Genomic DNA, 14419 nt, shown 5'->3' with positions numbered 1-14419 from the left:
TTTTAACCTCTCTCCTTAATGAATGGAAATCTATACTTCTATACTATTAATAAAGCCAAAACACGTAATAACCACCATGCATGGTATAATTTTTAAATTCCATTTTTATCCTTTTTAACCCCTCTCCTTAATAAATGGAAATTTCCACATTTTGCTTTCATTTTTTTCATTAATACATTATTACTCATCCACACATTCCTTTTTATCTTCTCTCTTTCTCAATTCAAAACTAAAACAATAGCACGTGAAAAAAAAAATATCCAACAACTCAATAATGATTATTAGATGTCTCAGAAATTTATAAAAGTTTTGTGTATATCATATCAACTATTACATCTTATATTCTTAAATTTACATTTTCTATTGAATTTATATGTTTCATTTTTTATACTTATACACTTATATCAAACAAATAAGAATGTGGGTCGACCGGCGCGGAATGTCGGTCGACACGCTAGTAATTTATAAAAAAAAAAAGTAAAGTTAGTAAACCATAACACATTTCCATATTCCTCGGGTTAAGGGTAAGGTGTCCAAAACTTAGATCCATTTTGTCTCAACCTACGTAACCATTTCCATTCCAAAAAACAGAAAACCAAAAAACAAACACTACATATTTAAATGAACAAGAAGAAACCCTATTCCTATGATGGCAACACCTAGAAGAATAGCATATATAAACACACCATCTTTCGATTCCAACACAACAACCTATCAAATTCGACACTCATATGTTTCCTCTATGTTGCACTTTTTCAAGAGACCTCACTCTCTTCCTTTTGTTCTAACCATCTTCCTTTTACTCACATGGATCTCTCTCCGAATGCGCCATGCACCTAAGTTTTCACCTTCAATGATTCAAACCCATTTGGATTCGACCATCAATGATGATTTGAAGGCCAATTTGGTTAGGTTTAAGGCACAGATCCCTTCTGATTCGGGAATAAAGGTGTATAGGTAGTTGATATATAGTTATTATATGAAAAATATCATAACCCTAATACAATTTTTTTGTTGTTTTTACATCTTATTAGACATTAGTATATGTTAATTTTTATTTCTGAGACGTTTTCTCTAAGTGGAATTGTGTTAATATGATAGTTTCTTATGATATAGGCACAGAACAACTTCCAAGATTGTAAAAGATAAGCGTGGCTGGTCACTTGATCCTCTTTCCCTTGCTTCTGATTCTGGCATTTCAGGTTTTTTTTCTTCAAAACTTGTTTATACTCTATTTATTTACTAATATTTTCTTTCGAGATATGTGATCTCCCGATAAATATTCCTCTCAATAATTAAACATTGATCTTTTAATGTTTCTGATGAAAACTTATACCACTATATCAACTTAATTTGATTTTTTATTATATCAGAAAATAGAATATTTAATTTAAAGATACAGTGCTAGAGGTAATCAATAGCATAAAAGTTTTCAAAGCTTAATACACTCGTTTAGAATAAAATATATTTTGGGTTTGTTTTGTGAGATTTGTTACCATATATACTCAAAGTAACACTATATTTGTCCACAAATCTGTAAAAAGATTAATTATTTAATTTATATTATAGTATGTCAATGTTATTTGAGATTTCACTTCTTTTATTTTATACAAACCAATCAAATCTTTGTTTTGTTTTATTAAAATTGTTATTGCTTTTCTTATTACACACTTCTAATTTCTTCTCTTCATTATTAATAGTTGACTCTCAATAATATAATTGGTATAATTAATAAATGAGTAATTAATGTTGTCTGGAAATTTGAGAATAACAGTAGTTAAGTTGAAATAATTTTTTTTTTGGAAAGAATTTAAATCTTCTATATTATTCCCCAATATCTAACCCAACATCACTAATAAGAATTTGACAAATATGTATTAAATAAAAATTAAGTTAATTTTTAATTTTAACATTATTACACATAATGGTACTTAATTGGTTTGAGACAGAGAAACATGATTATTTTGACACATAAGATTTCTATTCATTTGGGAATAGAGATCCCTTTACTGAAAAGATGTTGTCTTCCTATCTCTTGATAATAAATTTTTAGTGAATAATATAAAAATAATAATTTTTGTTTTTATAATTTTTAAGTAACATTTTTATTGTATATGAACATAAATAAGGATAACCGATCTCCATTCCTTATTGCATGGCTCAGTGTCAGTCTCTGAACCCTAGAGTAAGGAACTCTTCTTTTGTGGGACCCCATTTGTGCTGAATTTTTATATATATAAAGCAGATGAGATTTGGATTATGAAATGATCTTCGCTCTATTTTTTTGGATTAAGGGGATAAATTTTTACTTGGGTGACAAAAAAGAGTAAAAGAAGAAGGTTGTTGATTGTTATGTAATTAATTTATGGTTCTAGGAACTATAACATGATCATCCTTTTGTGCAGGAGGAGCACTCACTTGTGCTTCAATTCATGCTGGAGAAATTAGACCTGGAAAGTTGAGAGGAAATCATAGACACCATGATTGTAATGAGACACTTGTCATTTGGGGTGCTACAACAATATATAGGGTAACCTTCTACCTTTACTTAACAACAAATCTTCATTTTAAATAAAAACTACATTTAAAATGAATTTGCTTTTTAAGGTGAGAAAGTAATAACATCCATTATTAATTTTTTGAAGTATATTTATTTGCTCATTTTAGAGATATGCTCAAAGAGTTCTTGGTTGATTTTCATATATGATCCATGTTAATATATCTTTTGTCTCCTTTTTTCTTTTCAAAATTTGAATGCAAAATTTGGATTGATAAGTAAGTTGCTAGGTAAATGATATACATGAAGCAACAATATAGTGAGGAGGTGAGTAAAAAAATGTATTTGCTATTTTTGAAGTGTGTGTTTCTTTATATGTGGAAGCTCCTCAGACATGAGGTTGGTTCTAAAATGAAAAAAAATGAGGTCCATCCTTCATTAATAAAAGTTCATCAATCAAAATCTCAATCCAGTAGTGGACTCCACGACTATATCATTCCGTAATTGTGGTATAACAATAAACCATGAGATGCAACTATATTGGTGTTCTAATTAAGGATGACATTATATATTTAATACAATTATATTGACTATTTATTTTAGGTTACAAAACAAATGATCTAATTCTAACAACATATAGGACTTCTAACACTGAAAACGAATATGAGCTTAGTGAGTAGATACCCAAGTGGTTGGCCTATAGGTGATAATAGGAACCATATAAGTTGGTACATAAAGAACGATTATGGAAGGAAACGAATGTCCCAAAAGGAATTCATTTTCACAGTTTTAACCTCTCATCAGAGAGAAAACGAAAGTCCCAAAACAACATTTGGCTGAGGAAGACCATCGTACAAAAACTCTCTCTAAAGGCACACAAAAGGAATAGATTTGAGAAACATATATTCATGTATGATTTTCCATATGTTTTAATATTATGTATGAGAAACATAAGATTGAAGATCATTTGATTGATATTTCACCAATCACAAGAAAATTCCAACAAGTGGTATAAGTGAGTAAGTTTTGAATTTTATGATTGTCCATAAAAAATGTTTTTCCAAATTTTGTAGGAACCCTATTTTTAATTTAAAGATTTTATACTTCCTCTATCATGTTATACAGATTGAGATTTTTATATTGATTATTTCTGCTCCAATATTTTCTTTTGTGTTTCATAATTTTACACAAATAATGACATAAGGTAATAGTATGGATAATGTTTTAGGTTTTCGTTTTTGTTCATACCCCACAAGAAACTGTATAATGAAGGTAATATGCTGATGAAAACTTACTATTCCAATTTTTTTTGCACTTACCATATATATTGTTTACATGTTACATAATGTATGTACATTATGATATTTTAATTATCTCATCCATCATATTTGAGGCTTGTTTAATGATTGATTCATAATATACCTTACAATTTTATTATGCTAATAAATATTGCATTTACTATATATATAAATTATGTATTATAAGGCACATATAATATCTACTTTTGTCTATGACTCTAGGTGCATAAACTTATATAAACTATATAAAATGCATAAACATATTTGATTTCAAATTATATTGAGGTATTAGATTTGTTAAAAATTAAAGTGGTCAAATCTTAAAGTTTTAATTCCAATTGTATTTTTTTATAATGGATCATTTTATTCTTTTTGTCTAGTAATTTGTTTATTTAATTAGTTGACGCAATATATTGTCAAAGTAATATCTAATGGGAAAGCTGATTTGATTAAAATTGCATAGATGTTAGTATGTGATTATTTATGCGAATTGTGATCAGCCTAAAGGAAATCACAATTTGGCTAAATAATAACATACTTGCGATGATAAATATGTAACAATCCTAAAATTATATTTTTCATGTGAATAAGAGTGAGTATAAAAAAAGACTATTGTTTGATAGAACTAATTGTTATTATTTGACATTACATTGAGAGTACCACTTATACATTAATTTTTTTATTCAAAGAATAGAAATTGATGTTGTGCTAGTCTGTCAGGTATCTTGTGATATGTCTATTATGTGAAGATGTTTTATATATTACATAACTTGTTTGTTTAGATGTGAACATGTTATCAATTCTTTGTTCTATGGATTCAGTGTCTTTTACTAGTGTTGCAAATATTTTTGCTCAAATTAAAATATCGCATTGTTGAATGACACAAACTTTAAGGTCCAGAAGGAAGTCATATAAATTATTATTGGCTATATGGATTTAGATTTGGTACTTCGTATGCAGAAATCCATTTCTACTCTGTAAGATCTTGACGAGTTTAAAATTGAGAAATGGGAACACTCTAACTGAATGTGCTTAATAATCATGAAACACTCTATTCTAGAAGCATTTCGGGACTTTTTGCCAAAAATGAAAAGGCAGAGACGAAAAGCCTTTTCGCTAAACTCATCTCCATTAAGTATAAAGGTCAAGGGAACATAAAGGAGTATGTTATGGAGATGTCTAATCTCACATCAAAACTCAAGTCATTTAATTTAGAGCTTGGTGAAGACATCGAGTTAATCTCGCATCAAAACTCAATTCTCTTTTTTCATGGCATCAATCCACTTTTGAGAGTTACAACTTTTAATGCCTTGACAGAAGTTGAATGTATCATCATCTATTAACTTGATGTCTTCATCAAGCTCTAACTTAAGTGACTTGAGTTTTGATGCGAGATTAGACATTTCCAAAATGTTACTCCCTTATGTTCCCTTTGCATTTATACTTCTTGGAGATGAGTTTAGCCAAATGACTACTCCTCTCTGCCTTTTCATTTTTTTGGAAAAATATTGTTCTATTTCTTCAAGAAACTAGCTTGCACTTTGACCCTCAGAAATAGAGTCCTGAAATACTTCTAGAATAGAGCGTTTCATGATCATTAAACAAATTCAGTTAAAACGTTCTCATTTCTGAATTTTAACTTCATGAATGTTTTCCGGAGTTGAAATAGATTTCTCCATACGAAGTGCCGGTTTAAACCAATACGAGAGTAATTTCTACGGCTTCCTTCCGGACCTTAAACTTTGTCGCATTCAGTAATGAGATATTGTTAATTTGAGCAGAAACATTTGCAGCACAAGCAAAAAACATTGGATCTATAAAACAAAGAATTAATAACATGTTGACATTTTATGTAATATATAAAACAATAAGTGGATAGACTCATCACAAGATCCTAGCACACCATCAATTTATAGTATTTAGATAGATAAATTAATTTATAAGTGATACTTTCAATATAATGATTAAATATTACTTTTAAATGCTGAAACATTTTATATAAATTTATGTGCCTCGGGTCATGGACAAAGGTAGAGATTATATGTGCCTTATAAAATCATAATTTATACATATAGTATATAAAATATTTCAACATTTAAAAGTAAATGCAATATCTATATGCATAATAATATTATGTGGGTATACTATTGATCAATGAATAATGCATCAACTAAATTCTAAATCAATCAATGGACAAGCCACAAATATGATGGATGAGATAATTCTGTAACAAGTAAATATATACATGACAAGCGTAAAAAAATTGGAATAGTAAGTTATCATTATCATATTAACTTTATGGTACAATTTCTTGTCGCGTATAAACAAAAAAAACAAATGAAAAACATCAATCATACGATTACTTTATGTCATCATATGTATACAATTATTAACATAAAAGAAAGCATTGTGGTGGAAATAATCAATATTAAAATCTCAATCTTTAAAACATGATATCATAAACATAAAATCTCCAAATTAAAAATAGGGTTCATATAAAATTTGGAAAGACACCCTTTATGGAGAATCATAAAATTCAGAACCTACGCTCTTATACTACTTGTTGGAATTTCCTTAGTGTTTCTTTATATGTGGAAGCTCCTCAGACATGAGGTTGGTTCTAAAATGAAAAAAAATGAGGTCCATCCTTCATTAATAAAAGTTCATCAATCAAAATCTCAATCCAGTAGTGGACTCCACGACTATATCATTCCGTAATTGTGGTATAACAATAAACCATGAGATGCAACTATATTGGTGTTCTAATTAAGGATGACATTATATATTTAATACAATTATATTGACTATTTATTTTAGGTTACAAAACAAATGATCTAATTCTAACAACATATAGGACTTCTAACACTGAAAACGAATATGAGCTTAGTGAGTAGATACCCAAGTGGTTGGCCTATAGGTGATAATAGGAACCATATAAGTTGGTACATAAAGAACGATTATGGAAGGAAACGAATGTCCCAAAAGGAATTCATTTTCACAGTTTTAACCTCTCATCAGAGAGAAAACGAAAGTCCCAAAACAACATTTGGCTGAGGAAGACCATCGTACAAAAACTCTCTCTAAAGGCACACAAAAGGAATAGATTTGAGAAACATATATTCATGTATGATTTTCCATATGTTTTAATATTATGTATGAGAAACATAAGATTGAAGATCATTTGATTGATATTTCACCAATCACAAGAAAATTCCAACAAGTGGTATAAGTGAGTAAGTTTTGAATTTTATGATTGTCCATAAAAAATGTTTTTCCAAATTTTGTAGGAACCCTATTTTTAATTTAAAGATTTTATACTTCCTCTATCATGTTATACAGATTGAGATTTTTATATTGATTATTTCTGCTCCAATATTTTCTTTTGTGTTTCATAATTTTACACAAATAATGACATAAGGTAATAGTATGGATAATGTTTTAGGTTTTCGTTTTTGTTCATACCCCACAAGAAACTGTATAATGAAGGTAATATGCTGATGAAAACTTACTATTCCAATTTTTTTTGCACTTACCATATATATTGTTTACATGTTACATAATGTATGTACATTATGATATTTTAATTATCTCATCCATCATATTTGAGGCTTGTTTAATGATTGATTCATAATATACCTTACAATTTTATTATGCTAATAAATATTGCATTTACTATATATATAAATTATGTATTATAAGGCACATATAATATCTACTTTTGTCTATGACTCTAGGTGCATAAACTTATATAAACTATATAAAATGCATAAACATATTTGATTTCAAATTATATTGAGGTATTAGATTTGTTAAAAATTAAAGTGGTCAAATCTTAAAGTTTTAATTCCAATTGTATTTTTTTATAATGGATCATTTTATTCTTTTTGTCTAGTAATTTGTTTATTTAATTAGTTGACGCAATATATTGTCAAAGTAATATCTAATGGGAAAGCTGATTTGATTAAAATTGCATAGATGTTAGTATGTGATTATTTATGCGAATTGTGATCAGCCTAAAGGAAATCACAATTTGGCTAAATAATAACATACTTGCGATGATAAATATGTAACAATCCTAAAATTATATTTTTCATGTGAATAAGAGTGAGTATAAAAAAAGACTATTGTTTGATAGAACTAATTGTTATTATTTGACATTACATTGAGAGTACCACTTATACATTAATTTTTTTATTCAAAGAATAGAAATTGATGTTGTGCTAGTCTGTCAGGTATCTTGTGATATGTCTATTATGTGAAGATGTTTTATATATTACATAACTTGTTTGTTTAGATGTGAACATGTTATCAATTCTTTGTTCTATGGATTCAGTGTCTTTTACTAGTGTTGCAAATATTTTTGCTCAAATTAAAATATCGCATTGTTGAATGACACAAACTTTAAGGTCCAGAAGGAAGTCATATAAATTATTATTGGCTATATGGATTTAGATTTGGTACTTCGTATGCAGAAATCCATTTCTACTCTGTAAGATCTTGACGAGTTTAAAATTGAGAAATGGGAACACTCTAACTGAATGTGCTTAATAATCATGAAACACTCTATTCTAGAAGCATTTCGGGACTTTTTGCCAAAAATGAAAAGGCAGAGACGAAAAGCCTTTTCGCTAAACTCATCTCCATTAAGTATAAAGGTCAAGGGAACATAAAGGAGTATGTTATGGAGATGTCTAATCTCACATCAAAACTCAAGTCATTTAATTTAGAGCTTGGTGAAGACATCGAGTTAATCTCGCATCAAAACTCAATTCTCTTTTTTCATGGCATCAATCCACTTTTGAGAGTTACAACTTTTAATGCCTTGACAGAAGTTGAATGTATCATCATCTATTAACTTGATGTCTTCATCAAGCTCTAACTTAAGTGACTTGAGTTTTGATGCGAGATTAGACATTTCCAAAATGTTACTCCCTTATGTTCCCTTTGCATTTATACTTCTTGGAGATGAGTTTAGCCAAATGACTACTCCTCTCTGCCTTTTCATTTTTTTGGAAAAATATTGTTCTATTTCTTCAAGAAACTAGCTTGCACTTTGACCCTCAGAAATAGAGTCCTGAAATACTTCTAGAATAGAGCGTTTCATGATCATTAAACAAATTCAGTTAAAACGTTCTCATTTCTGAATTTTAACTTCATGAATGTTTTCCGGAGTTGAAATAGATTTCTCCATACGAAGTGCCGGTTTAAACCAATACGAGAGTAATTTCTACGGCTTCCTTCCGGACCTTAAACTTTGTCGCATTCAGTAATGAGATATTGTTAATTTGAGCAGAAACATTTGCAGCACAAGCAAAAAACATTGGATCTATAAAACAAAGAATTAATAACATGTTGACATTTTATGTAATATATAAAACAATAAGTGGATAGACTCATCACAAGATCCTAGCACACCATCAATTTATAGTATTTAGATAGATAAATTAATTTATAAGTGATACTTTCAATATAATGATTAAATATTACTTTTAAATGCTGAAACATTTTATATAAATTTATGTGCCTCGGGTCATGGACAAAGGTAGAGATTATATGTGCCTTATAAAATCATAATTTATACATATAGTATATAAAATATTTCAACATTTAAAAGTAAATGCAATATCTATATGCATAATAATATTATGTGGGTATACTATTGATCAATGAATAATGCATCAACTAAATTCTAAATCAATCAATGGACAAGCCACAAATATGATGGATGAGATAATTCTGTAACAAGTAAATATATACATGACAAGCGTAAAAAAATTGGAATAGTAAGTTATCATTATCATATTAACTTTATGGTACAATTTCTTGTCGCGTATAAACAAAAAAAACAAATGAAAAACATCAATCATACGATTACTTTATGTCATCATATGTATACAATTATTAACATAAAAGAAAGCATTGTGGTGGAAATAATCAATATTAAAATCTCAATCTTTAAAACATGATATCATAAACATAAAATCTCCAAATTAAAAATAGGGTTCATATAAAATTTGGAAAGACACCCTTTATGGAGAATCATAAAATTCAGAACCTACGCTCTTATACTACTTGTTGGAATTTCCTTAGGATTGGTGAAATATCAATCCTAGGATCTTGAATCTCATGATTCTCACATATAATAATACAAAATCATACCTAAATCCATGAGGAAGGCATTGGGTTAGTAAAGGATGATTCATTCAACTTCTTCAAGTCATGAAAAGTTTTAACTCTCAGTGCCATGAAAGATAAGATAAAGTCCAAGAAGGATTTGAAGGGTAATATTGACATATATAAAGCTATTGTAGTTGCTAAAAGCTACACTAAAAATGAAGGCATTGCCTATAAAGAAACATTTTCTCTAGTATCTTCGAAGAATTTTATTAGAATAATATTGACAATAGTAGCTCATTTTGATTTAGAGCTATATCAGATGAATGTTAAGACTACTTTGTAAATGGTGACATTGAAGAAATGATCTATATGGTGCAACCAGAAAACTTTGTGTCTTTTGGTTCAAAGTCTATGGTATGCAAATTAAAGAAATATATTTATGCCCTTAAACAACCTTCTCGTCAGTGGTATCACAAATTCTATCAAGTTATTACCTCATATAGTTTTGAGGTTAATAAGTTGATGATTGTGTGTAACACATGTTTAGTAGAAGTAAATTTATATTCCTAGTAATATATATCGGTGATATACTACTTGCTAGTAGTGATAATGGACTATTGCATGAGACCAAGAGATTTCTAATGAAGAATTTCAAAGTGAAAGATCTTGGAGAAGCTTCTTTTGTGTTAGGTATTCAGATACTAAGAAATCGCTCTCAAAGTATCGTAAGGTCCTATATAGATTTGACATGAAAGATAGTAAATCAGAGGATACCCTTATAGCTAAGGGAGGAAATTTTAGTCTCGAACCCTAAGAATGACCTTGAAATATACAAGATGCAAAAGATTCCTTATGCATCTATAGTTGGAAGTCTAATGTATGTTCAAGTTTGCGCACGTTCCAACATAGTGTTTGTTGTGGGAGATTTGGGAAGATATTTGAGCAATCTTGGAATGCATCACTGGAAGGCCTTCAAACATGTTATATGTTTACTAGAAGAGAACAATTGAGTACATCCTCACTTATCGAAGATATAAGAATTTAAAGATCATTTGGTACTATGACTCTGATTTTGTTGGATGTCAAGACATCAATGTTCCGCCTTTGGATATGTATTTATGTTGGTTGGAGTTGATATCTCTTGGAAGTATGCTAAATATATGCTCATAGCTCCTTCAACCATGGTTGTAGAGTTCATGGCTTGTTTTGAGATGTCGGACCATGTCATATGGTTGCGGAATTTTGTCACTCGCTTACGTGTGGTCGACGACATTGAAAGAATACTGAGAATTTATTGTGACAACAAGTCTACGGTTCTTTACTCCAACAATAATAGGAGTTCAACAAAGTTAAATCTTATTGACATTAAATTACTAGTTTTTAAAGAAATTGTTCAAAATAGACAAGTTTTCATAGAACATATAGGGACAAATTTTATGCTAGTTGATCCACTAACTAAAGATTTGGTACCTAAAGTTTTTCATGAGCACATTGCTCATATGAGTTTTGTTCCTTAGGATACTTCAGTGAGAATCTATATGTTTTATTATTAAATTGGAAGTCATATATAGTTTTATACAGAATAAATTTGATGATTTATTGTTCTATTTTGAACTTGTATATTTTTTTTAACTAGTGTATTATAATTAAAGATTTTGGGTTAATCTCACTAAAGAATAAAGAATTACCAGTTGGAAATAGACATGTTCGATATCACATTGCAAGAATTTCCGATGTCACTAATCTATATTTGATCTATGTCAATAAGTATATTAATATGGTGATCATCATGATCAAGTCGTGTTTGAATGTGATGAAGGTTGCGATGGTTCCATAGTTGATATATAAGATGAACCAGATTGTATTAAGAAGAAGTCTAAATATAAATCATACGAATGGGCGCCTAAAGAATGTGATATAATTGTTTTGAGAAAAAATATGAAACCCAAGTGGGAGATTGTTAGAAATTCATAATTTTTAATTAATCCTATGAGTTTTCTAAATATAAATTATGTGTTTGGATCATATGATTTTTTGTCTGAAAATAAATCCTAAGTGACTCTTAACACCCAAATTCCATAGTTTCTTGTGCATTATGTTGAATTATATTTGGGTATTTTGAGTTAATATTATATTTGACTAGTAATTAATTTAAACTCATTTACATTTTGCATAATTTTCATATTTAAAACATGTGCAAAATAGATTAGTTAGTTATTAATTAGTAGTTATGACTTATGTAGAGTTAAGTTTCTTGTATTTTCTATATAATAGATTGATTAATTTATTTATAATTTAATCATTGACTCCATTCAATTTACTCAATTCATTCAATCAATGAAATACATATTTCTTTCTTCTTATTTAATTTCTAATATGTATCTATTTCTCATACATTTTCCTTTCTTGTTCATTACCAAAAGAAGTTATTCTCTATCATATTTTAGCTTCTCTATCTCATCTCTCTACACTCTTGAAGAAGATGTGGCTTTGTGTTCCATGGCTTCACAAATTCATCTTCACCAAGAATGAGGAGGTTGTTATGTTGTCATGCATGATTCAAGGGCAATGAAAATTTCAATGCAAGATTAGTTGTTTTATTTCTTTATCATTCTTTTTTATATTCTTCATATTTTCTATTTCTCTCAATTATTTTGTTGATACTCTTCAAACAAATATTGTTTATATTTTAGCATATTCTTCTATTGTTATTCTTGAGTAACAATTGCTCATATTTCATCATATTTTTATCTTGTTATTTTTGAGAAAAAATTTCTCATATTTCATCATATTCTTTGACCAAGAAACTAAGATGGTACTCTTGAGCATTGATATTCTTGAACAACTATTGTTCATATTTCAATCATATTCTATATTTCTCTTGTTATTTGGCCAACAAACCTAGATGATAATATTCTTGAACAAGTATTGTTCATATTTTATCATATTCTAGATTTTTCTCATTCTTTGGCCAAAACCAAGATCATATTCTTGAGCAATATTATTATTTGATCTTATTTTTATTGTGTTGGTACTTTATGAACAACATCATTACTTTCAATTTCAACTCATTTTCTTCTAAGAATTCTTCTATTTCTTCAATTAATTCTCTTAGCACAACCTTTCTAGTTTCATGTACTATATTTTGAAAAGTTATTATATTCCTTTAAAGTTTTTTCTATTCAATAGTATTCTTTGACTATCACTTTATGCAATTTTTAAGTTTTATGAGCAGTAGTTGCAATTACTGAACAAAGACCTCCCTGCATCATATGAAATTTGAACAGAGAGACAAATACAAAGAAGACATGCAGATCTTTAGAGCTTTCTCAATTCAATCATCTTTTATTCAAGCTAAAAATTTGTCAATATCCACTTTCCTGCTTGAGGAGAGTGAAATATATTTTGATATCTTGAATTAATATTTTATTGGGCTAGTAATTAGTTTAAACTCATTTACCTTTTGCATAATTTTCATATTTAAAACATGTGTAAAATAGATTAGTTAACTAATTAGTAATTATGAATTATGTATGGTTAAATCTCTTGTATTTTGTATATAATAGGTTCATTAATTTCTTTGTAACCATTCAATTTACTCAATCAGTAAAATACACATTTGTTTTCTTGCTTTTCGATTTCTAATACATTACAACACTAAAATAAGGAAGGAGTTGTTTACAATATACTTTTTCTGTTTTAAGTAGACAAAACTTATTTCACCTTGTATAATGCATCCAATAGGTGAATAGGGTAACATTTGTTTTGATTAAAACAAAAAATATTCATCAAAAACATATATTTGCATTAGTTTGTTAGTCATAAGTGTTAAAATAGTTGAGTTTTTGTTAGTCGATTAGTTAATTTGATTAGGGTAGTTAGTGTTTTCTTCCCTTTATATAGATGTTTCAATGTAACTTCCGAATTAAATTCAATAATATTTTTTCATTCTTTCTCGTTCATCAAGAATCTCTTTTATCCATGCATACTACCATTTCGACAATGAGTTGCAATGTTTTTTTTTTCAGATGGAGAACAACAAGGTACCTAATGTTGGTTATGCTGAAGTGACTATCGGGTCAGATGATGTTATTGTTGCTGCCAGTCCTAGAGGAACAGCCCATGCTATGAAGAACATAGATCCAAGTAGGAGCACATTCTTTATTGGATGCCAAGACAATATCATAAATTATAATGCCTCAAGTACTGACTTTAATGTTTGGAAAGATCTTTAAGATCTTATAGATTTTCCTTAGTTATTACTTTCTTGATGAAATCTACAATGTACCATGATGTTTTTTTAGGGGAATTGCAAAATTTGAAGTTTTTAATCTTTTAGGTTCAAGTACATGATATATATTATTATATTTGCTTAGTCGCAACTTATTTGATTAATGCCAAATTTTGTATATAAGCAAAAATAAATAATGACATGAAATAAGGGTGATAATTAAGTAGTGTTATAAAAACCGGTTCATGTGGCCTGTTCAGTCGGTAAACTGGTCCC

The 14419-nt window shown here is 28.6% G+C and overlaps 1 protein-coding gene across 1 annotated transcript; it reads left to right on the top strand.

Moving 5' to 3' along the window:
- LOC109336446 lies at positions 624–14275 on the top strand. Its single transcript, XM_019573049.1, has 4 exons — positions 624–957; positions 1117–1202; positions 2406–2530; positions 13941–14275. The coding sequence occupies exons 1-4, from the start codon at positions 647–649 to the stop codon at positions 14145–14147; spliced, it is 729 nt and encodes a 242-aa protein (XP_019428594.1). The 5' UTR covers positions 624–646; the 3' UTR covers positions 14148–14275.

The sequence above is a fragment of the Lupinus angustifolius genome, chromosome LG20, assembly GCF_001865875.1.
Source record: "Lupinus angustifolius cultivar Tanjil chromosome LG20, LupAngTanjil_v1.0, whole genome shotgun sequence".
Classification (NCBI taxonomy): Eukaryota; Viridiplantae; Streptophyta; class Magnoliopsida; order Fabales; family Fabaceae; genus Lupinus; species Lupinus angustifolius.
Note: the sequence above shows the minus strand (reverse complement) of the source record. Positions and strands in the feature narration are given on the sequence as shown.

Excerpts from the sequence above, each read along its gene's own strand:
- LOC109336446 (XM_019573049.1), top strand. The coding sequence starts at position 647 with ATGATGGCAACACCTAGAAGAATAGCATATATAAACACACCATCTTTC. Across the intron at positions 1,203-2,405 it reads TTCTGATTCTGGCATTTCAG|GAGGAGCACTCACTTGTGCT; the intron begins GTTTTTTTTCTT and ends CCTTTTGTGCAG. Across the intron at positions 2,531-13,940 it reads GTGCTACAACAATATATAGG|ATGGAGAACAACAAGGTACC; the intron begins GTAACCTTCTAC and ends TTTTTTTTTCAG.